This window comes from Leptosomus discolor, chromosome 8 (assembly GCF_034619465.1).
Source record: "Leptosomus discolor isolate bLepDis1 chromosome 8, bLepDis1.hap2, whole genome shotgun sequence".
Taxonomy (NCBI): Eukaryota; Metazoa; Chordata; class Aves; order Leptosomiformes; family Leptosomidae; genus Leptosomus; species Leptosomus discolor.
Genome location: NC_141398.1, coordinates 59429563 through 59451784, shown reverse-complemented (window position 1 = coordinate 59451784; position 22222 = coordinate 59429563). Strand labels below are relative to the sequence as shown.

The 22222-nt window shown below is 57.0% G+C and overlaps 1 protein-coding gene across 1 annotated transcript in view; it reads right to left on the bottom strand.

Annotated features, from left to right (window-relative positions):
• The window catches only part of JPH3 (junctophilin 3), a 57908-nt gene that overhangs the window by 8201 nt on the left and 27485 nt on the right, over positions 1–22222 (bottom strand). Inside the window, exons 3-4 of the mRNA XM_086469257.1 lie at positions 10343–10467; positions 3355–4274 (exon numbers count right to left, since the gene is read on the bottom strand). Of these exons, the coding sequence (XP_086325383.1) occupies positions 3355–4274; positions 10343–10467 (1045 nt within the window). The remainder of the gene's footprint in view (positions 1–3354; positions 4275–10342; positions 10468–22222) is intronic.

Sequence of the window (22222 nt, the reverse complement as noted above, 5' to 3'; positions counted from 1 at the left end):
GGCACGCACCACGCGTGCGCCGCCGCCGCCGGCCTTTCCCGGGAGCTGCGGTTCGCCTGCGCGCCGGAGGCGAGCTGCTGGGCCTCGGGAGGGTGAGGGGGGTTTCAGGCTGGCGTGAGCCGGAGCCTTAATTCTGTGTGAAAACCTCGGGAGCCTGAGCAGGACGCAGCAGGGGTTGGGTGGGTTTTTTTTTTTTGCAGGACTAAGCAGTGCGAGTGCCTTGTGCGCAGAGGGAGGTGGCCGTGGGGACGGTGGGATAAATCCTTCCCCCTTGGCCTTCCCCTCCTCTTCCTCGGGGACTCGCTATGCTCGCCGAAGTTCAAAAGGCTTTGAGATCCCCGAGGGCCGGCGCAGGCAAGGTCACGGCGTTAGGCGGGAGGCTGGGACACAAACCGCTGCACCTCCCGTGCCTCTCCTACACCTCCTTCCCCTGCTGCTGCCCGACCGCCCCCCTCCCTGCCAGGCCACTGGAACAAAACCCTGCTAGCACAGTGCAATTCTTGCTAGAACAAATTGTTGCTGGCATCGTAGGTTATTTAAATCCACATATTATCTCTTCCTCTGTATTACATTAGCTTCCTCCCAAACCTTCGCCATCTGTTCCACCCTCGGTTATGAATGTGAGAAAACCGAACATGCTGCTTCACAGCTACGGCGCTTAAAAAGTAGGATGTGCATCCTAATGGCTCGGCTGTGCGCCTCTCCCTGCAGGCTGCGCCCCTTCCTTATCGCCCAGGATGCCCTCGAAGCAGCCGTTGACGCTGCGTTGCATGAGTGGCTGTTTACCCCCAGCGCTGCAGCTCAAGCCCTCCTCCCCGGGCGGGAGGTTGACGTGCGACGGCCCTGACGTGCAGGCTTGGGTCTGCCTGCGCGGTGGGAGCCTCGGCAGCGCGTCTGGCTCGGGCTGGGTGGGGGAAGAGACGCCGGCGACCTCCCTGAGGAACGGCAAGGGCCGGGGGGGGGGGGGGAGAAACGGTGGTTTCGTTCCTCCTCTGCGACCCGCGTCTCTCCCAGCTCCCCGCCGCCGCGGGAGGTCACGTTCTCAGAGGTGCCGGACCATCTGCGAGCGCCACAGACTTCAACAGGGTTGATGTCCGTGCGATTACTGCTGCTGCTCTTCCTCTCTGAAAGCCTGTCAGGCCCCTAATGCTGCCTGTCATGTCTCTAGCGCTTCACCGGCATCCGCGCTAGCAGGTACGGACAGCCCCGTCCGGCCTCGGCGCCCGCTTGTTTGCTCAGTGCTGCGTGCTCGGGGCTGGCTTCGCTTGGGGCTCGCTCTCTTTCTTTTCTTTTTTTTTTTTTTATTCTGGACTGGCAAGATGTGTCCTACGGTGCCGTCCACCAGCAAACACCCTGCGTTCAGCTCTTCCTAAACTCCGCGTGGGTGCTTTCGAGCCTGCGCCGGAGCTTACGAGATGACGAGGAAGCCAGAAAGCTACAGGGCTCTGTGTGTGTGTGTGTGTGTGTGTGTGGGGGGGGTGATCTCTCCCCAGCCACCGCGGGGAAACGGTGGCAGAGCTGTCGTTTCGTCCTTCCTGCATCCCGGCTGCTCATGGGCTGCAGGGGCCACCGCTCCCTCCTCTCTCCCGCCCCTTCGCTCTCACCCCATGGCCGCAGGTGCCGACACCTTCGCTGTCCCGGCAGAGCTGTCGGCAGGCGGCTGGGGGAGCGGGGATGCTGGAGGTTTGGCAGCGGTAATCGCACGTTACACACCACGATGCCTCTAGCCCAAACTTTCGGTGCGACTGACAAACGTCGTTTCAGTTTCACGATCCCAACCAACCAAGCATCCTCTCCTGCTGCCCTGACAGGGAGATTTAGCTCTTTTCTTCTGCCACAGCTTGAAATGTCGCCACCTGAGAGTTACAGATGTTCGGTTTCTCTGGCTGTGGGACATCCAGCAGCATGGGACCCCTCCAGCCTTGCCCTGTGTTTGGCCCTGACCCGACAAGGGGCAATTTGGGGCTTTAGTGGCTTCCCCGCTGCTCCCGTCAGACCCCCATCACCTGTCCTAGCCATGCCAAACCAACGGGGAGAACAAGTGAGGGAGCTGCTCTCAGTGGCAAGTCTGTGAATGATAAAAACCAGGGCTGGAAAGGACCTGGGAAATGAGACAGCTCAGCCTTTTCCCAAAGCCGGTTCAGCTCTGTCCAAGTTACAGCTGAGCTGCAGATGTCCAACCAGGTCTTACACAACCTCCTCCCTCCCAGCCACGGCGGCCTCCCCAAGCAATTTACTCCAGCCCTCGACTCACCAGTAACGGCTAATGGCTAACCACTGCCTCTAATGCTTGAATTTAAGCCCCTTAATTCTGTTCATCGAGACCAGATTATTCCCTTCCACTTTGCAGCAGCTGGTTTATGTGTTTGAAGATCGCTCTGTCCCCTCTCCTCTAGCCTGAACACCTCCAGCTCTTCCCAGCAGCCAGTTACTAACGCCCAACGTGTCCTTGTCTCTCCCAAAACGAGGAGCCCGGGACTGGATATCTCACGAGGGGTTATCCTCCCAGTCCCACAAGCTTTGCAAGATGCTTGTGCTCTTCACAGTAGTACTGCCTGATGCTCGGCTGTCATCTGCTGTACCACCCCGAGCTGCGAAGCTCCCGGCTGGCCCACTGCCGCTGCCGTACTCGCCCATTCCTTTCCCTGCCTGGGCAACCTTCCTGAATTGCATCCCCTTGTCTGCAGTTCGTGAAGACCCTTTTGCATCGCATCCCACCCCCCCCCGAAGTGCTCGTACCCCCTCCTGGCTCAGCGGCACCCACGCACCGCGACAGCCGAGCCGCATCGCGTCGGGAAAACCTGGGCAGCGGTCACCTCAGGAGCGCAACCCCTTCGTGACGTCCCCTGCTCCGTGACCACGGTTCCCTCCTCCACCCGGCTCAACGTGGTGACGAGGCCACCGCTCCAGCGCCATCACGCAGCGGGGTGACGCCAACGCCCCGATGAGGCAAGCGCTGATGGGCCCCGCCACAACCGAACCACAAGCCAGCGTCACCAGCACCTTGCCTGCTCCCGCACCTTCTTCCACCAGGTGAACGCTCAAAATCCCAGCAAGAACGGATTTTTATCGCTGGCCCCGGGCCTGGGTCGCAAAGCAAACTCCAACGTGCTGCTCCCATCCTCCAGCGAAAAACCCGCCGTTCTCCCTGCAGGGAAAACCCCCCACCGACTTCCAGCACGTGCCGTTACGCAGGATGGGAGAAGGGAGGAACTCAAGGCCCAAAGCCGCGGTAATTCGGGGGTCACCTCTGCTGGCAGAGCGCCCCCCCCCCTTTCCGCTCCGCTGCGGCACCCCAAGAGCTCTGCACCGGGTGTCTGGGCCAGATTTCAACACACCATTTCGCCTACTTACCGTACTGGATTTGAGCGCATCCCCATTGTCCTCTTCAGATTCTAGTGCAACAGGTAAGGATTTCTGTGGCGGGGAGAAGGTTAAGTCCCACCTTAGTAGCCGAGGTTCAGCTTTGTCCCCGAATCTCAGGTTTTCCAGTTTCTGCACCGTGGGCTCGGCAGAGGAAGCTGGCCTGAAATTCTCTTTGTTCTGGGACTTAGACCTCAGTCTCTGAACCCCGAAGCCCCGGTCTTCCCCGCGGTGGTCGTCAGCCATGCTCCTGCAGGGTCCTCCTTTGCTATAGTGTCTTTTTTGGGTGTGAATCTCTTGCATATAAGAATCCATCCTCATGAGGGGCTTCATCTCCATCTCGTAGTTGCTCATCTTCTCCTCGTCTAGCTCAAGCAGTTTGGAGCTCCCTGAGCTGTGGTTGTGGGACCTGTGGTGGGAAGTCCATGAAACCGTGGCTGGGGAATCTGTCCACCTCTCTCTTTGCTTGTGGTTGGAGGCCGAATGTTTGTGTCCTCCGCTCCGACCTCTGTAGTCTTCAGGGATGGAGGCTGACCCCAGCTGACCGCTGCGCAGCGTCCCGCTTCTCACGCCGCGAGTCCCGCCGACCTTCTCTTCGCTCCAGCTGTTGGGTCGCAAGTAATCCCCACCGCGTCCCTCCAGCAACATCTGGATCTCCCCACCCCTCTCTTCGTCCACCGAGACCTGCCTGGAGAAGTGAGCGCTCTTGTTCCTGCAGGAAGGACCCAGGGGCGGCGTGGAGGAGGGACTGGCAGGGAAGCTCTGCAGGGGGCTGTCGTCGGGAGTCAGGTCGGACGGGGTGGTCCCTTTGCGGTACAGCTCGGGGCTCTCTTGTTGGAGAGGTGTCCCGGTGGAGAGGACCTCAATGTCGTCGCTCGAGTTCTGGCGCTTCGGTCTCTGGCATTCGAGCCCTTTTTTTTGTGGAGTTGTTAAGAGAAAAAGAGAGAGGGAGAGAGAAAGGCAACAGGATTATTTCCATTCTGTGGGCACCCACCAGGTTTTTCACGTCAAAGAACGGGGCTGAGAGCGTTGGGCTGCAGGGGAATCACGGGGCACGATCAGGGCAGCGTGGCACAACAAACAGCTTCTGCTGCCAGAGCAAGAGAAAAGGCATCGTTGGTTTTACACCAGACCTGCTATCACCCCCAGAAGCCCCAGAGCAGCCCAGCACGAGCAATGGTTTGGCATCAGCTGCCGGCGTTGTCAAGACCGAGGCATCCTGCGCGAGGCTTGTGCTTCCCCGCTGCTGTTCGCCCAAAGGGCTACCAACCCTTGTAGAAACCACCCGGCACCACCGTGGCTCTCATTTCCACAGGCTCAAGGGCAGCTGCTCCTTTAGCACCCGGCTCTGCCGCCGGCGGGCACCCTGCTTGCTTGGCGACACGCCTGGAGGACATGGAGGAAAAGGACTTGCGGTAGTTTTGCAGCCCCAGCGATGCGGGGAAGCCACTTCTGACCCAGAGCTGCCGGGAGCCCCGTGCAGGCAGGGGAGGGGGCGCTGGGGCCCTGCCTGCGCTCTGCCTGCGGCCCCGCTTGCCCTGCCCGCTCGAAAGCAGCCTGCCTCGCTCCCCGGCACCGTTCCTGCACAGTGGGGGGGGTTATGTCCCAGTCCGTGGACATTGGGGCATCCCTCTGCCCACCTTTTTCCAGCGGTTCCCGGCCTGCAAGCGTGAGAGGGGAAACCCGAGCTGCAGCCCGTGCCCTGTGCTCACGCCCGACACCCTTCGCACCCCTCCCTGGATGGGAAACGCTTTGGCTTTGCGGCTGCGCGGTACAGAAGGGGAATCCCCCCTTTTCACAGGGAGATGGTCTCGTTTGGGCAGATGTGCAAGCCTCCTGTTAAGAAAACACACACCCCCCCCCCCCCCCCCAAACCACCTCTGGAATCGCTTTCCTGCCCTGCAGAGACGAGGAGGGCACGGGCACGTCCCCACTCGGCCCTCCCTCGCTGGACACGGTGGAGAGCAGATGGGTGGTCGTGCCTCACGCGTTTAGGCAGGAGCAAGGTACCATGTTCGGGGTTCCGTGGGCACAACACACACCACCACCCGTATTCCATCGTGCTGAACGCACTCCATTCCCTCCGAGCCCAGAGCACACCCCGGACAGCGTCTCCCTGGGGACAGCGACTCCAAGAATGGCTGAGTGTCTTCTGCTGGAGGGGACCAGCCGGCAAGGAAAACACGTCGGGACATTTAGACAAACCTGCAACTTATTAATCACTGATGAAACGCCAAATTACTTCAAGGGGGTGCAAGCTAATAGTGGTTAATTCTCATTTTACCCTCTCAAGGCACAGTTGTTCCCAGCTAAAGCCATGCTAAATTACGTGAATAATTTGATAAATATATTAACTGCCTAATGCCCCTGAAACGCATCTAATTGCAATTGCTATGGCTAGACAAGAAACGAGCCTCAAAAAGGAAGAACTCAATTTCTTACCGTGCTTTAAAAATAAATGCTCTGAAGCGCCTGCTCTAATCTCGCCACTTCTGCTGAGTAATTTTCTCTATCGCATCTTCTTGGGGAGCTGCTGCCGCCGGGATTTGCCTTCGCCCGCAGCCGTCCCCGCGTCCCACCGCGCCGTGGTCTGGAGACACGTGGAGGATGCCGGGAGTGTGGGGACGGACGTCCCCAACGAGGCACTTGCAGGGGAGGTAAACAGTAACGAGGCTGCTTGGAAATTTCCTACCGAAGCAATTTCTCGATGGGAAATTATCTTCTAATGACCGTCAATTTTTTTTTTTGGTATGATTTGCCACAGAAAATTCCGTTTATGTTTGGGGACAGTGCTCAGATAGTTCAGTCTTAGTTCGTTCCCTGTGTCCCTGTTTGTCTATGAGAGACTGAACCTCCTGGGCTTTATCGGGGGCCCCCCGAGCAATCCTCGTGTTGGTGGGAAATTGTTGTGAAGGAGAAAGGTGGAGTTCACCCCCTCCGTTTTCACACAGAATAACTGTCTCTGGGGAAGAACACAGACTGACTTTTGTGGCTGTTGTTCTGACGTTCCCATTCCAGACACCCTCATATGTCACAGATGGGAAACTGAGGCAGGGAGGGAACAAATGGCTTCGTATGAGAAAGCTGTCAAGCCAAGACTTGGGGTGTCCCTGTTTGTCTCAGGCTTTGACCAATCTTCCCCGATTTAGGTCTCCAGGGCTCTTCCCGGAGTTGAAGGGATTTGAGAGCTTCCCACCAGCTCCGACGACCCTGAAGCCGATCCCCAACGGCACAACCAGCCACAGCCTCACTCCACCCGCTGCTCCTGCACCTCGGCACCAACCCCAACCTGCCCTGCTCCCTCGAGCCCCACGGCGGAGGCAAGAAAGCCCAGTGATGCTCCAGCATCCTCACCCTGGAGACCCACACCAGGGACCCCGTTATTAAGCACCCTCTCGTCCTCAATCTTCCCCACCCAGACCTACAACAAGCGGAGCTGATTCTGCCTCTCCATGGGTTAATCCCCTGAGTTTGGCAGCCCCTGGTTGGGGCTCACGGAGGAGCAGGGGCCAGCGGTGCTGGGGCACAGCTGCCCTCCAGCCCTGTTCCCCCGTGGGGACGCAGGCATTTCCTTGCGGAGGAACTCGACAGATGCACGGTGCCGTCTTGCCGGCTTTCGATACCCGAGGATGTGCAACAATTATTTTGAGCTAAAATTAGTTGGGGAGCACGTGATGTTCCTGGAAGAACGGTTGTGAGAGCGCGAAGGAGGATGCGGAGCACCAAATCTGGATTTCCAGCGGGATTGAGGCAGCCGTGCGCAGTCGCGGCATCTTCAAAGCCAAACGTGTGGCCCCGGGCGCTGCGGAGCCCCTGAGGACCCCCACGGACGGGATTCGGCAGCGGTGCTGAGCTCCTGCCTGTGCCACCAAAGCGCTGCCGTCACCTTGGAGCAGTCACTTCACCGGCACCGCGTCCAGCCCGTGGGCACCGTCCACGATCCCACTGGTAGCCATGGCCAGAGCCAGGAACCGGGGAGGCACAACTGCAGGGGACGTGGAAGATCCCCCCCAGCAGACAGAGATGGAAAACCACAGTGGAAAGGGTGATGCAGGGCACGGAGTCGGGATAATTTGGGGTTTTTCCAGGTAAATTGCAGCACTGCTACGGTGTGCCTGGGGTTGCTGGAGCCTCTGTCTGTTGGAAGAGGGGCTGTGCTGCGGGGGTGATCTGGGGGGCCAGGATGCTTGTGGGGCTGATGGTGAGGTGGGCATGAACCCCCCTGTGGTGCTGTGAAGGTGGGTGGTACCCAGCATCCACAGACCTTGCAAGGGGGGGCACATCCAGCCCCCATGATGCTGTGCAAGGGGGGGGGGGCACACCCAGCAGTCACAAACCTTGCAAGGGGGGCACATCCAGCACCCATGACGCTGTGCAAGGGGGGCACATCCAGCACCCATGATGCTGTGCAAGGGGGGCACGTCCAGCACCCACGATGCTGTGCAAGGGGGGCACACCCAGCACCCATAACACTGTGCAAGGGGGGCACACCCAGCACCCACGGCGCTGTGCAAGGGACACATACCCAGCACCCACAACACCGTGCAAGGGGGGCACATCCAGCACCCATGACGCTGTGCAAGGGGGGCACACCCAGCACCCACAACACCGTGCAAGGGGGGCACATCCAGCACCCACGATGCTGTGCAAGGGGGGCACGTCCAGCATCCACGACGCTGTGCAAAGGGGGCACACCCAGCACCCACGACGCCGTGCAAGGGGGGCACACCCAGCACCCACGATGCTGTGCAAGGGGGGCACATCCAGCACCCATGACGCCGTGCAAGGGGGGCACACCCAGCACCCACGATGCTGTGCAAGGGGAGCACATCCAGCACCCATGACGCTGTGCAAGGGACACATACCCAGCACCCACAACACTGTGCAAGGGGGGCACATCCAGCACCCACGATGCTGTGCAAGGGGGGCACGTCCAGCATCCACGACGCTGTGCAAAGGGGGCACACCCAGCACCCACAATGCTGTGCAAGGGGAGCACACCCAGCACCCACAACGCTGTGCAAGGGGAGCACACCCAGCACCCACAACACTGTGCAAGGGGAGCACACCCAGCACCCACGACGCCGTGCACGGGGGGCACACCCAGCACCCACGACGCCGTGCAAGGGGGGGCAGCACGCAGCGCCTGCAGCGCTGTGCAAGGTGGGCCCGTACAGCCCCTGCGATGCCCTGCAGCGTGGCAACAGCTCGCCCCGTCCCTGCTGCCGCTTGCCCCAGCCCGCCGCCCCCCCTGGCCTGAGGTGACGGGCTCTGTGGGGTGACGTAGCTGCTCGCAGCTATTATCTGCCTGACTTGGTCCGCGGGCGCTCCCAGGTTTCCCGACACATCTCGGATGGTGTGTTTGTTTTTTAATGTGCTCTAAGTGGAAACTCCTTCCCCCCCTCCCCGCCCTTCACTCACACACAACCCACCCAGACGTGAGCACCAGAAACACAAGCCCCAACACAAGTCAAGCACCATGTCCCCGTCTAGAGCTAGTAAAAAATGCATTACCTAAAAATATCTTTTCAAGGGGTGATTTAAAACAGCAAAGTCTCTTGGCAAGAGGAAATGGAGATGAGGAATATCTCAGGGCTGAAGAAGCCCCTGGGACCACGCAGCCCTGCGAAAAAGCTCAGATCTCTGACATACAAATTGGACCTCTGCAGGAGGAGAAATGCTGAGGGGTGTTTGAACGGGGCTGTTGCCTTCTTCCAGCGAGCGGGGAGCTGCGCAGGGCTCGGCTGCGAGGGGCTCGGCATGCTCCGGCCCCCAAAATGCCCACCGGCACGCGGCCGTGTCTCGGACGGGGGGGTTGCGACGTGCCCCACCCCAGCTCGGGCAGGGTCACGGCTGGGGCCAGACCTCAAACCCCGTCTGGCTCATGGCTGCCGAGCCGTGGGATGCCCCCGGCTGCTCCCGGCTGCCCCCGCAGCCTCCGCGCCGTGGTTCAGTGAGGACTCGGGCATGGGCTGGCTGGTCCAAAAGATGCAACGATCCCTTTTCCCTGGCCTTGGGGAATGGCACCGGCGACGTGAGTCACCGGCACCAGCGCCTGGAGCAATTAAGCCGAATGAGTAATCTTCAGTTAGAGAGCTGGAAGGGGGAGAAAATAATGATAGATGCCTCCTAATGAGGGTTCGGCGCAGGAAAACTTTTGAATAAAACCGTTCACATATATTAATTACTATGTTAATTATCGCTGTGAGGACCTGGAGCTTTCCACTCCCACTCACAGCAGCCCCTCTCGCTCCTGGACAGGCGCAGCCTTCGTGGGGAGAACCCTCCCCGTGTGCCCACCGGCTGCAGCCCCCTGCCCAACTGCGGCTTCGCTTCGGCTTTCTCCTCCCTTGAGCCTAAGCCTCTTGTCAACGAGCACAAAATTTGGCCAAACCAGCAAGAAACGTCGAAGATGATGGAGAGAAGGAAGAGCAAACCTCAAACGTGCATTTCCCCCCACACCTCTGCACGCACACGCGACGGATTTGCACGCCCAGGTGAAGGGTGAGGTACCAACGCGCGCTGCCCCAGCTCAGCGAGCCTGAGCGTTCAAAAGAAATCCTGAACCACAAAAGCCATGGGAACGAAACCAGTGATTGCCTCTGGGATCACTTGTGCTTGCATTCTGCTTCCAGAGCTCTTCTTGGGTTTTTTCTGTGCAACCATCAGGGACTACGAATTAAAAAAAAAGGGGGTGTTTTGGTGTGAAAAGAGGAGATCCCTGTAAGGACAGGACAGCACAGGGTGGAAGCGTTGAATATCGAAAGCCTTGCACTACAACCCCCGAAAACTGGTGTTACGGGGCAGTTTCCCACCCCAAGAGTCCCGGTGAGGACCAGGAGCTGCGGGCACAGACCGAGCCTCGCCACGGGGCTCATTTTTGGCAGTTGTGGGTCTCTGCGGGTCTGAGCGGGGCAGAGAGTGGCAGGGGGTGACAGCTGTGTCCGCGGGGCCGGCCGGCACGGCGGCACGCACTGACCGTTTTCCCTGTGCTGGAAGGAAGGCGAAAACTCTTTGGCAGTGATCCTGGCGATCCGCGCTTCCTCCTGAGCTTTCTGCGCCGCCGTCACAGCCGCCTCCGCCTTGGCCCTGGAGTGAGAGGTCCTGCAAGGCAACCAGAGAGACAAGGGCGGCGTTAGGCAGCTTCCCCCCCGGCAGACCAAGGCACGGAGAAACCCAAATTGCCTCCACGGAACCCCTTTGCTCTGACCCCCCCGCTTCGGCTGCGACGGAGGAGCCGCCGCCGGGAGGTGCGGCTCGTTGGGGAATGGGGGGGGGGGGGGGTGTTATATTGACAACAGGGTCATGAACTGCTTTCAAATCACCGAGGCAATTTGGAAATAGAGGCAGGATGCTTTGTTCCCCTGGGGGTGCATCACCCCGAAGCAGGCTGGTCCCCTCCATCACGCATCCCTCTGCGGGGGACCCCAGCCCAGCAGAAGGCTGCAGCAACCTCTGCGTGCATCTCCCCCGAGCCTCTGGGGCTGAAGGCCGGAGTTTAAAGCCGGTGGGATTTTTTTTTTTTTTAAACCAAAACCATTTGCTTTTGGATGAAAAAGGGAAGATTTCCACCCCTGCCACCACGTTTTGCCTAAAACGCTGGCTGTAAATACCAGCACGGTTTGCCACCGAGAGCAGAGGTAGGAGCGGGGTCTGGCCATCGGTACCACCCCTCAACGCACCTTCATCGGGGCTTTTTTAATGTCACGCTGGATGAGCGTCTGTCCCCTGCACTCACCCGTTACCAGCGACTCCCCAAACAATTGGGGGTTTTTGTGGTATTTCACCCCATCGCTCAGGCCTTACACCCGCTCACACAGCCCCTCCGCAGCGCCCCTGCGAGCATCCCCCGGAGGCTGGTTGCCCCCTTCCCCTTTCCCGAGCTATCGAGGCACTTCTTTAAAAAAAAACAGAATGCCTGTTCCTCCCCACCCCGGTGCAGGCAGCGTTATAAATAGCTCAGCTGATTTCTTTTCCCTCCAAAATCAGGCCCTCCATCTCCTTTAATCTTTTTTTTTTTTTTTTCCTGCCGCTCTCTGAATTCCCTCTAATTTTTCGACATCTGCTCGGAGAGGAGTGCCATTGCTGACAGGCTCCTATAAATGGAAAATAGGGCTAGTAATGTGCCTGGCGTTGCATCGTGCAGCACAACCCGGGGATACGAAAGCGGGTGCGCGTGCGTCTGTGTGCTGTCACCTCCTTGAGCCCCGGCGAGACGCCTGGTCCCCGCTCCTGGAGCCGACCTGTCACTTGTTTTCAAGTGCTGACGAGTCGTCTTTGCTCTAATCAGTGCTTTATTTATGTAAATTGGCTGCTTTGGAGTAGCCAAGGCAGCGGATACGACCTGTTCTCCCGGCGCTATCGAAGGTGGTGGAGGGGCTGCCGCGATGCTCTTGCAGGTCCCGCAGGTCCTCCATGACCGACGCAGCCAAAAATTGGTTTTAAATGGTTTTTTACCCGCCCTGGGACCAGTGCTCACTCTGCTCAACACTCAAGCAGGGTCGGAGGAGTGGACAAGCATGTTACAGTCCCATCCCCTGGCAGGTATTCCCAGTTTTCAGCTCTTTTGGGAGGAGCAGCGATGCTCTTAGCAGGAGCCGCAGCAAACTGCTGGGGGAGGAGGCGCAAACTGCCCCCCTCTTCGGCACAAAGGTGGTCAGTGGGAAAGGCTGGGGCGTCAGACCCGCCGATTAAACACCCCCCCCCCAGTGCCAAGGACGGTGCCACCTGAGGCTTAAAATGAAGACGCTGACTCTCTGAGGTTGTTAAAACGGCTGGCATCTTCCACGGGAGCTTCTCACTGGTCTGGATGTCGGCTCCCAAACATCCTCCATCCATCTATTCCTCCGTCATCTCCTTGGACTGAAAACTGTTTGGGGAAGGGACTGTCCCTCCCACACTGCAGCGCATTTATAGCGCAGGCTGTGTCCCCGCTGGCCTGATACAGAGGATTAATAATGTCTGAGAGTGTCTGGACCACACTCAGCAGGCAGGATTACGCGCTGCCTCCCTAAACTCCTCCCTGGAGATGCAACTGGAGGCAGTTATCCGTCACTTCTTGCCAGGGAAGGAGGCTGGAAGCGCTGAAAAGCAGCTTGTGCCACTTCCAAGGGTCCTGGGGACACGGGAAGGCGTCTGCAGAGCGGGACATTACGCTGGAAGAGCATACGTGGAGCCACCACCCAAGCCGTACTTTCCTCTCCAGTATTCACCACCCTCCCCTTTTTTTCACCCAGATGGGTCGAAATCACCATCGCTGGGGGACGGATGGATTTCCATCCCTGGAAAACTCCCTCCAGCGACTTGCGGACTAGTTCATCCCCGTGGGCTCCACGATTAGCCGAGGAAGAGCAGCGGCTCGGGGCTTTGGCCCAGGAAGAGTTAAAAATCAATCAATCAATCACATTAATTAAGCCACCTCCGATCTAAAATATACTCAATGCCCGCAAAGCGGATCTAACGCCGAGCGCGGCGCAGAGGCGCAGGCAGGCTTAATTGTTTGTAATGCTCTCTAAGATGCTTGGAGGAGCGGCGCCGTCGGAGTGAAAAGCAGAATTATGGTGATCTATACGTTGCATAATAAAATACATAAGTATTCCCAAATAAATGCAAGTAATCCTGTTAGTGTTCGCATGACTTTGTCACATACTAAATTTAACAGCTGTCTCCTCTATACATGCCTGCTGCTCGTAGCGTGCGCTAATTCCCCCGTTAATTGCTTGAGTTTATTTCCTTGCAAAGTGGGTCTTTCTCCCCGACACATAGATGGGGCCCGATCTAACCCCTCTTCTCCTCCTCGTGTAAGCGCTGCCATAGATCTTTCCCAGATGGAGGTGCCATCCTGGAAACTACAGTCAAAATAAGGCTGGATCCTTCGCTGTGGGTTCATCCCAGCTGGAGGAGGAGGTTGGGGATGCTCAGGGGTCGGAGGAATCAAACAGATCCCCCTGCGTCTCTCCTTCGTTACCTCCCGTGGTGTCCCCCATCCCGTAACGAGCCCACTGGACAAAAGCTGTTGTTCGCGAGAGCACGGTGCCCCTCTCGTCTTGTCTGAGCTGATTCAAAGTGGCACATCTGCTGGAAGGTGCTCAGCTGGGCTTCTCCTGCCATCGATGGACGAGCAGGGAAGGAGCGACACATCGCGGGGTGATGGAGACAGCCGGAGCTCTCTGAACACGAGCACACCCAAGTGCAGAGCGAGTTCTGAGGATGGCTACAGCCTCTAAATCGCATTTCACCATCCAAGTTGAACTGGTGTTCAACTGGTGTTCAACGGGAGGGTGTTTCGGCAAGCACGGGACTGGGAAGTGCCACAAGGGTGACGGTGGAGGTGGTCTACAGCTCGTGAGACTCAAGGGTCTGGGTTGGGTTGGGGCGGGGAGTCCACGCTGGGACGGGCTTGGGATATTTTATTTATTAATTTTTTTGCCAAGCTGACTCACTCTTCTCGGAGGATGACTGGGCAAGTGGTCAAACTGGCAAGAAGAGCTGGCAGGAGGCAGGGAAAAATCGCAACCCGACAGATTTCTGTAAATCTTTGCAGATCTCTTGTGATTTGGCCAGGACTGACAGGAGAAGGGATAATACCTGCGAGTGGTTCGTAATGCCAAGTTTATCAGCTCCGGTTAATCTATAAGAAGCAGGAATAAACTGATTGGAAAGGAAGAACTTGGCTTTTTAGGAATGCCAACAGCGACTCTGGGCTGGCTTTGCTTGTGCAAGGAGCTTCTGCAGTAAATCCGATGCCTGGGGACAGTTTAGCCAAAACTGGGGTGAACTCTCAGCAAAATCTGTGGCACCCGATGATCTCAGGAAGAAACGAAGCAAAATTAAAAGCAAGCAAGGCTTGAGTGACGTTTAGGTTAACGGACTGCTTTGGCAGGAGAACAAGGGGGACAAACTGCTTAAAAATTAGGCTGGAAATCAGAGCAAGTTTACAGACCACCAGAAACATTCCTGGATGGAGACGGGTCTGTTCGGGAGTCGTAAGCACCAACCCTGGAATTGCAGTGATGGCACCCGGTGCCGTAAGAAACCTGTTTCGTTTCTGAGTCCTTCACCTCCGTCCAAGTTTCTCTGAGCGCAGTGGTAGTGCAAAGGGGGAGGTGGAACCAGATGAGGGACTCGCTATCCTTGTTCCCTGTTCTTCTTGCACTCCCGTAGGAGAAACAGGCTCTTCTTCCATAAAAAGAGGTAACAGACTCTTTGACCAAAAGTATGTCTGGGGCCCAAGGAAGCTGTGTGCTGGATGCAGGGGGAAATCCGCATTATTCACGGTTTAAACGTGAAAAAAAAAAAGCATCATACAGGCAAGATTTCCGGAAAAGAAGGTCTGTTTTCCAGAATCCACATGGCAACTCTTGCTGGGGGATTTCTGTTCTTTGGCAAGCAAACTCCTTGCTCCTCGGATGCTCCTGTGAACTCAAAGCTTGGCCGAAGGAGCCCCTCCTCAGCGGAATTTAGGCTGGACAGGGAAGTATGAAACTGCTGCTTTATTGTCAGGATCCTGCAGCAGGGATGGAGATCCCCAGCCCTCCTCCATCCCACGCCGAGAGCTGATGGAAACCTCTCCTGAGCTCTCCAGATAGTCCTCGACAGGAGCGCACACAAGATTCCAACAAGCCCTAACAACTTTGCTCAGTACCGGGCTGATTTCAACAGGTCTACCAGGGTTTAATCTTTTCTGCCTTGTTTGTACACCTTACAAATCAACCCTCTTGCAAGGGGGCTCAAAAAAACCCCAAGCTCCTGGTAACTACAAAGGGGTTTGCTGTCTTCTCCCGCTTGTTTTCCATTTCTTAGCTCAGATGGAGGGGCTGGAGTGATGGACACTTAGAAATGGAGCTTAGAAATGAAGTCAGAAAGCCGAGATCAAAAGAAAATTATTAAAACTATTATTAAAGGCTTCTTCCGTGCAGCTTTTTAAATTCCTCCTACCGTATGAGAGGCTAAAACCCTGCGGTCCATATTTTCGTGGCAAACACGCAATCCCGCCACGTGCCGTCTTCGCTGAGGGCCCCACTTCAGCAGAGGAGCGCTGCCGGCTCGCAGGCACTCACGAGTGGCCAGGATGGAGTTAACCAGCCAGTGAGCTCATCCTGGGGCATAATGAACAGCCTCAAGTTTTCCTAAGGGGCCAGGCTGGCTCCATCGGATTCACTTTGTCTCGCGGGTCAATATGTAATCAGGCAGCTTTTTGGGTTGGTTTTTTTTTTTTTTTAATTTTTTTAAATGCATCTTTATCTTCCTATAGGAGGAACGTTATCTCCCTCCATTACAGAGGTTCATGTATTTTTCAAATGGCAAAACTCAATTAAAACATACCCTAGCTGCAAGAAAATACTTGGGGAAGAATTTCAGAGGGAGCATTTAAGACTCGGCGCTTGGCTCTCTGGCTGGCGGAGCTCTTTGCTGCTCCCTGTCCTGGGAAGGGGTGGCCGGACGGGGCAGGGAAAATGAGCTTTTCAGTCCAACCACCCCACGTGCAAAAACCAGGCTTGCATGAGCATGAGTCCCTCAACTGTGTCGACTCACCGGGGGTTATTTTACGCTCCCGCTGGCACCGTGGAGAGCAGGATCCGGCCCTCATTGCATCAAGCTGAGATGCACCAAGAAACACAAAGCAAAAGTCCCCGAGTGATCGATGCCGGTAACGGGACCCCAGAGCCGAGGGGAGAAGGGGAGCGCTGACGCAAGCCTCCCCCGAGGCCATCCGATCGCTCCACACCCCGCAGCGAGGGAGAGGCATTTCCAGCTCCCGACCCTGCCGGCGTGGGATCGATAGCTGCAACCAGCACCGGGGAGGGACGGGGAGGTGGAAAAAGGCTCTGCCTGCTCAGGGCAGCGTCTCAAACCCTGCCTGCAAGGAGGGGAGGCTTGGCTGGTCTTCATGCTCTCCTAGATGGGACAAATTGGGCCTGAATTATTAATAGCCGCTGCAGACTGTCTGGCTTCTACCTCTGCGGGAGCATCTCTGATGTCGGGCAGAGCCGGGGAAGGCTGCAGCGCCTGTCCTGCCTCCCTTTGCCCCTGGCACGGGCTGCGGGCTGGGCAGCCTTCGCCGGGCACAGCATCCCGCACCCAGCATCCCTCTGGCCCCAAGAGACCGGCGCAATAACCTGACTGCGAGGGCCGGGGTAGGCGCGACCCAGGGCCGGGCTCTGTCTAGACGTTTCCTTCAGGGAGCGGGGAGATGGCAGCAATTAACAACCTGTTTGTTATTTTCCCTATCTGGCATTTATTGCCCCGGTAAAACCCACTCTTAATTCCAGCTCGACTCTTTTCACAGCTCTCCTGGCTTGGTTGTTATTGCACTAGGCTTGCCTTGAGTGATTTGTGAAGGCAGTAATACAGTGCTAGTACTCAGGGGGTGGAATATTAGACACACCAATTAGCTATCTGTGCATAAATTCCCATTTACCTGCTTATCACCAGCCTATTTGCCTTGCCCGCTTCCTCCGTCTGCTTTTTCCTCCCCCCTCCCCCCCCCCCCCCCCGCTGGAATTCTTAATCAAAAAAAAAGCCGCTAATGTGACCTCTGACATGACGTAATGCAGCCAAAACCGTCTGCTCTGGCTCTCTGCAGCCAGACAGAAAGCAGGTGCTGTGCATAGCAAAAAGAAAGCCTGGCTTCCCCGCGCCCGCTGCCAGACTCTGGATGGAGATTTTGGGGTGGGAGGATGGACCACCCCTGCCTGAGCTCTGCGCACCGGCAGGGAGCAATGAGCACCGGGCGGAGGAGCAGGAAACCTCCCATCAGTGAGACAGCAAGAGGGAAGGGTTGGGGGTGGCTGGGAGGGCAGAGAATGGTTATGGCAGACCCTGAAAAAAATCACTCTGAAAGTCACATTTCAAGAGAAAAGTTCTGAATTTAAAAGAATAAAATAGTCAAACCCTTTAATCCCGAAAAAAAAATACCTCGATGCATGTGCTCGTTATTGCCCAAGGAAGTAAAACACAGAGAAGTGTGGAAAATGTTGTGGTGAAAAGCCTCAATTTGAGTTTCCCTGTGGTTTTACACTGGGAAATGTAACGTTACCGGGGGAAACCATTCCCAAGCCAGCTGGGAGACCTTGCCGAGAGCAGGCGCCCGTGTCCTGGCTGGGGCATGGCATGCATGAGGTCTCCGAAATTCATGGAAACGGGGATGGAGCCAGTTCCCGTTTAGCTCGTTGCTCCAGGCACCTGTGCCAGATTCTTCTCTACCTTCATATTTTTGGAGCTTACAAACGGAGAGAGAATTCACCAAGGCGTCATTTGCCATTTTCCACTGAAATACCTTTTTTTCATCCGAGTAAGGGGGAAAAAAAAAATATCCCAGGCTGCGTCCTTCTGTCCTGTGCCTTGCCTTTGAGTAGACAAAATGGGTTTTGCTGGCGAACCGAATTCACAACATGGAACAGGTGAGCTGGGGGACACGGATGGGCCCCGATCCAATGTCACATCCCCAAAATCCTGGGAGAAACATGGCCCAAACCACAGCCCACAGCAGGCAGCGAGTTGCATCGTGACCGTCTCCCATCCCCGTGTGTCCCCCGGGACCCTGAGCTGGGGTGGAGAAGGATGAGAGCAGCCAAAGGGCCGTAACACCACGATCCTCTCCAGCTCGCCTTGTTGCCGTCAGCCCAAATCGGTCATGGAGCTGCTCGGATTTGTTTATTTTTATCCAGTGCCAGCCCTGCCACACGAAAATCAAACCCCATCGACTTCAAAGGGCTGGGCCAGGTGGAGCTGGTACCCAGAGGCACATCCACCACCCTTAGCCAGGACGCTGCCAGCATCTCCCTCCGGCCAAGGGACACGCAGAATAGGCCAAGCCAGGCAGACCCGCGTATTTCCCTCCCGGTGGGTTTCTTCCCTTTTAATGTTTTTGCCCCAAACTGATGGGTCTTTCGCAGCGGAGACGATGCGCGAGCTGCCCCGAGATGTTATTTACAGCTCACGAGATAATTAACATCTGGAGAGGGAGGCTCATCTCCTGCCATCTGTCACTCGGAACGAAGCTACGGAGGATGCGGGTGAGCGACGCGGCCAGGCGGCACCTGCCCGTCCCGGTGCTCCGGCGCCTGCCAGCCCAGACCCGCGCGCTGGAGCCGGGCTTGGCCGAGGAAGAAGAACAGCTTCGATGCCATCATCCCCACCGCTGTCCCAGCCCAACTGCCCAAGGGAGACAGGTTTGGTCTCATTCCAGAGCTGGCACTTTGCTGGGTCAAACACGGCAGCGACGGGCAGCGTTTGGGCAGGGAGCTGCCCCTGGGGGGTAGCTGAGCTCGGGGCAGTCCCCTCTCCCAAATCGGACACGGAGGCGGCAAGAACGAACTCTAGCTCCGGGGATGGAGTTTCCCTTTTTGTTCTAAACTGGGGAAGGCACGAGAGGATTGCAGCGAGGCCGGGAGCGTTGGCATCTTCGGGAAAGCGATGGGCGGTGATGCAAAACCTGCAGGAACCCGTCCGGAGCAGGGTTTGGGATGAGTGAGCTTCAAGGAAGGGAAAGGAGTGAGCAGGGGGGATGCTGCCTGCTTCCCAGCCGTCGTGCTTCGGACGGGGCAGGTTTCCATGGTTTTATTGGATAATCGTCATGTACATAATGGAAAACGTACACGAAGGGAATGGGAAACGCTGACGCCCCGCTCTTCATCCCCCGCTCTCGCAGAGCGCCAGCAGACAGCCCTCCACGCGCGTGTCCCAAAGGCGCCACCACGCCACAAACGCTCCTCTAACCCCGTGGAAAAAGAAATAGCGCGTTACCAACGAGCCTGCCACTTCCAGGCAGGAGGCGAAACGGGTTGGAAGAAATCATTCACAACCCTCGGCAAATCAAAAAAAAAACCAAAACCCAAAAAAAAACAAAAAGAAGAAGAAAAAAAACCCAAGAAAAAGCCAGCGAAGGCGCAAAATCTCCGAGGAACCCGGGCAGCGCTGGATCATCCGCACACTGCAGAGCTGTACTGGCTGTATGAAATGCAGAAACCAGAGCGGCAGCGAAGCCCGACATCAATGCCGCATTCGGGTGGAGATTTTGAAATGCACAACAGGCCAAGTTACAGCTCCCCGAGCAGCCATAACTCAGCCTGCTTGGACATGTGTAGCGTTGAGTTTGGCTGTACATGCTGCTGACGGTAATGACTCCAGGCTGGATCCTGCATTCCGGTTGCATCGCCCTGTTGCCGGGCAAAGCTGGCTCCGAAGGCAGCACCGAGCCGCCCTCGCGAGCCCGTCGCTGTTCGTTAGGCCAGGAGAAAACGGTAGTTTTTTGGTGGGAGGCTTGACCATGGTGGGTCTGGATAAGTGGCTTGGTGTAACTCTGCCCATCCTCCTGGATTTAGCGAGGAGAGGAGGGGAGAGATGTGGTTGGGATACGATCACCCCCGCTCCAACTGCAAATTTGGAGCAGCCTCTGCAGGATGGATGAAGGTTGTGAGAAAAAGCCTGGGTTGGTGTCAACACCAGCTCCTGCCGTGACCTGCCCCAGGCTGGAGGTCAAAAGGGAGAGGATTCGGTGGACCGTCAGCATCCCACCCTGGCCTTAATCACCAGGAGGCTCCCCAAAACAGCCCATTTCCCCCCGTCCTTCACACTGACCTCCTCGCTTGGCTGATGCCACGCACGGGACGAAGAGTAGGGTGGAAACCTCAACGCCAAAGGTGCAAAATGCAGCACAGAGAGAAAAACTCAAGCAGGCCATGGGCAGAGGGAGCTGAGGGAGCCTCCGGTCTGCCTCCAGGGAAGCCCTCAAATCCCTTTGAGAAGCCGTTGGCCCAGCCCAGCCCTTTGGGAATCGTTAGGGGCTTTCCCCTACAGCCTTGGGAAAAGTGCTCAGAATAAGAGACTTGGAGGAGTTCAAGCAAAAAAACCTCTAGGTGAGGGAGGCGGTGGCAGGCAAGCAAAGGAGATCTGTCCATTTGATTTTTATTTCGATGCCTAAAAAAGAAGAAGTCAAACCAAATTCTGCAGCAAAACACAACAGAACCGCAAGGAAAAGTCTTTTTTTTTTTTTTTCCTTTCCTGACCCTTCACCCTGTTCAGGTTTTGGCCGAAACGCTCTGGCAGTTTCACAAGTTTTGGTCACCTCAAGCAAAACAGATATTTGGCAAGTGAACTTTCCAGGCTCTTTTTTTTTTTTTTTTTTCTTTTTTCCTCCTGTTGGAGCCACAAAATCCCAAAAGAGGCAGCGTAACGTTGAGCTCACGGTCCTCCTTTCCCCTGGTGATGGACAGGAACGATCCATGACGTACCTCTGGCCACGCACCGTTTGAACCACCCAACACCCACCAGCAAAACCCACCCCGGTTCAGAGCAAACTGCAGAAAACCCTCATCCGGAGTCAACGACAAACTCCTTTAACTGAACTTAATATTTTAGTTCCAGCACAGTCTGGACTCAGGCCAAGACACGGAGCTGAAATGGCCTGAGGAGCACTGACGGATGCTCTCCAGCTGTCAGAGGAGAGGTGGTTGATATCCAGCCTCACCCTCTGGGACTTCTCTGCCACCTCCAGCCCTGCGGGGTAGAAGAGAGGACTCTCTTCTGGGTGACGTGACAGGGGTCTAAAGGGTGGGTTAAAACGGTCTGATCCTCTGAGTGATGGAAAAATGCACTTCTACCACCAGGGCCCTAAGAGATGCTTGGAAAGCAAGTGTCTTGCTCCACACAGCTGGGAGGAGGCTGGTTCCCCACGCGGAGCAAGAGGCTGGAGGTGGGCACTGCTCTGTGCACCTCTTGCCAGGATGGACCTAGTAAGGATAATGGGGAAGCTTCTTTCTGCTGCGAGGGGCGACTGGACCCAGCACAGCTGGTTGGAGACAGCCACGGGCGGGACACAGCAGCAGCGTCTCCATCCCCCAGTGCCTCATCCAGCTCCCGCGTCTGCACACCAGCAACCCCCAGGAATGACGAGAAAATGCCAACCCAGAGCAAAAATGCTCCCCGAGGAAAGCGTGTCACTGAGAGCACCCCCTTAACCCCATTGCTCAGCGCCATCCCGGAAGGTGCCGAGTGGGGACGAGGACCTTGCTTGGCTGTGCCCCAGCCTCAGGGTACCGCCATCCCCGACTGCCACTGAGCACAGAGTTTGGTTGGACGTAGACCCGCACAGAAATCTCAGTACCCACCAAATCAGCCCTACTGAAAACAATATCAGACGCTAAAATGCTGCAGAAACGTGTTTAGTGCCAGGCTGCTGCCACCGGTCTCGGCAGCTCCGGTCCCCATGGTGGGGGGATGGAAGGGACAGGAGGGTTTGGTGAAATTTCTCATCATTTTGAGTGCTGCCTGGGGCTGACCCGGCCCTGTGGCACATGTCACCCGGTTCCCCACACCCTCCGCAGCTCCCGTAGGGGCTGGGGGTACCTCCAGAGCTGTGCTCAGCCCTGGGTGGCCAAACAGGGGTGCGCAGACCCCTCTGTGGTGCCGGTGCTGGCCGCAGCCCTGCTGACTGTGGGGACAGGGAGGGAAAAAAATACGTATCACCCCAGTTGCCGCATCACCGAGCAGCTCCTGCCTGCTTCAAACTTCAGAGCTCCCCCCCCATCAGAAGGAGCCACTTTCCCCATCCCCGCAGCCTGCATGGCTTTCTCCTCCCTGTCGCCTGGGGGGTTTTGAGCACCCAGGAGCCCAAAAGCCAGCCTGCGCCCCCAAACAGCCCCACTGCTCATGAGGCATTCTCAAGGTGGGGAGGGCCACGCAGGAGCTGCTGGGTCTGCAGTGGGGTTTGCCCGCTCAGCCCCACTGCCTGCCTGCACCCAGCTTGTCCCAGCGCACCCCAAGCATCCCACGGGAAACCCCGGATGGGATGCTGCCGCTGGGGACCCGCTGGGGCAGTGGGTGCCCTTTCTGGTCCCCAAACGCTGACGTGCCCGAG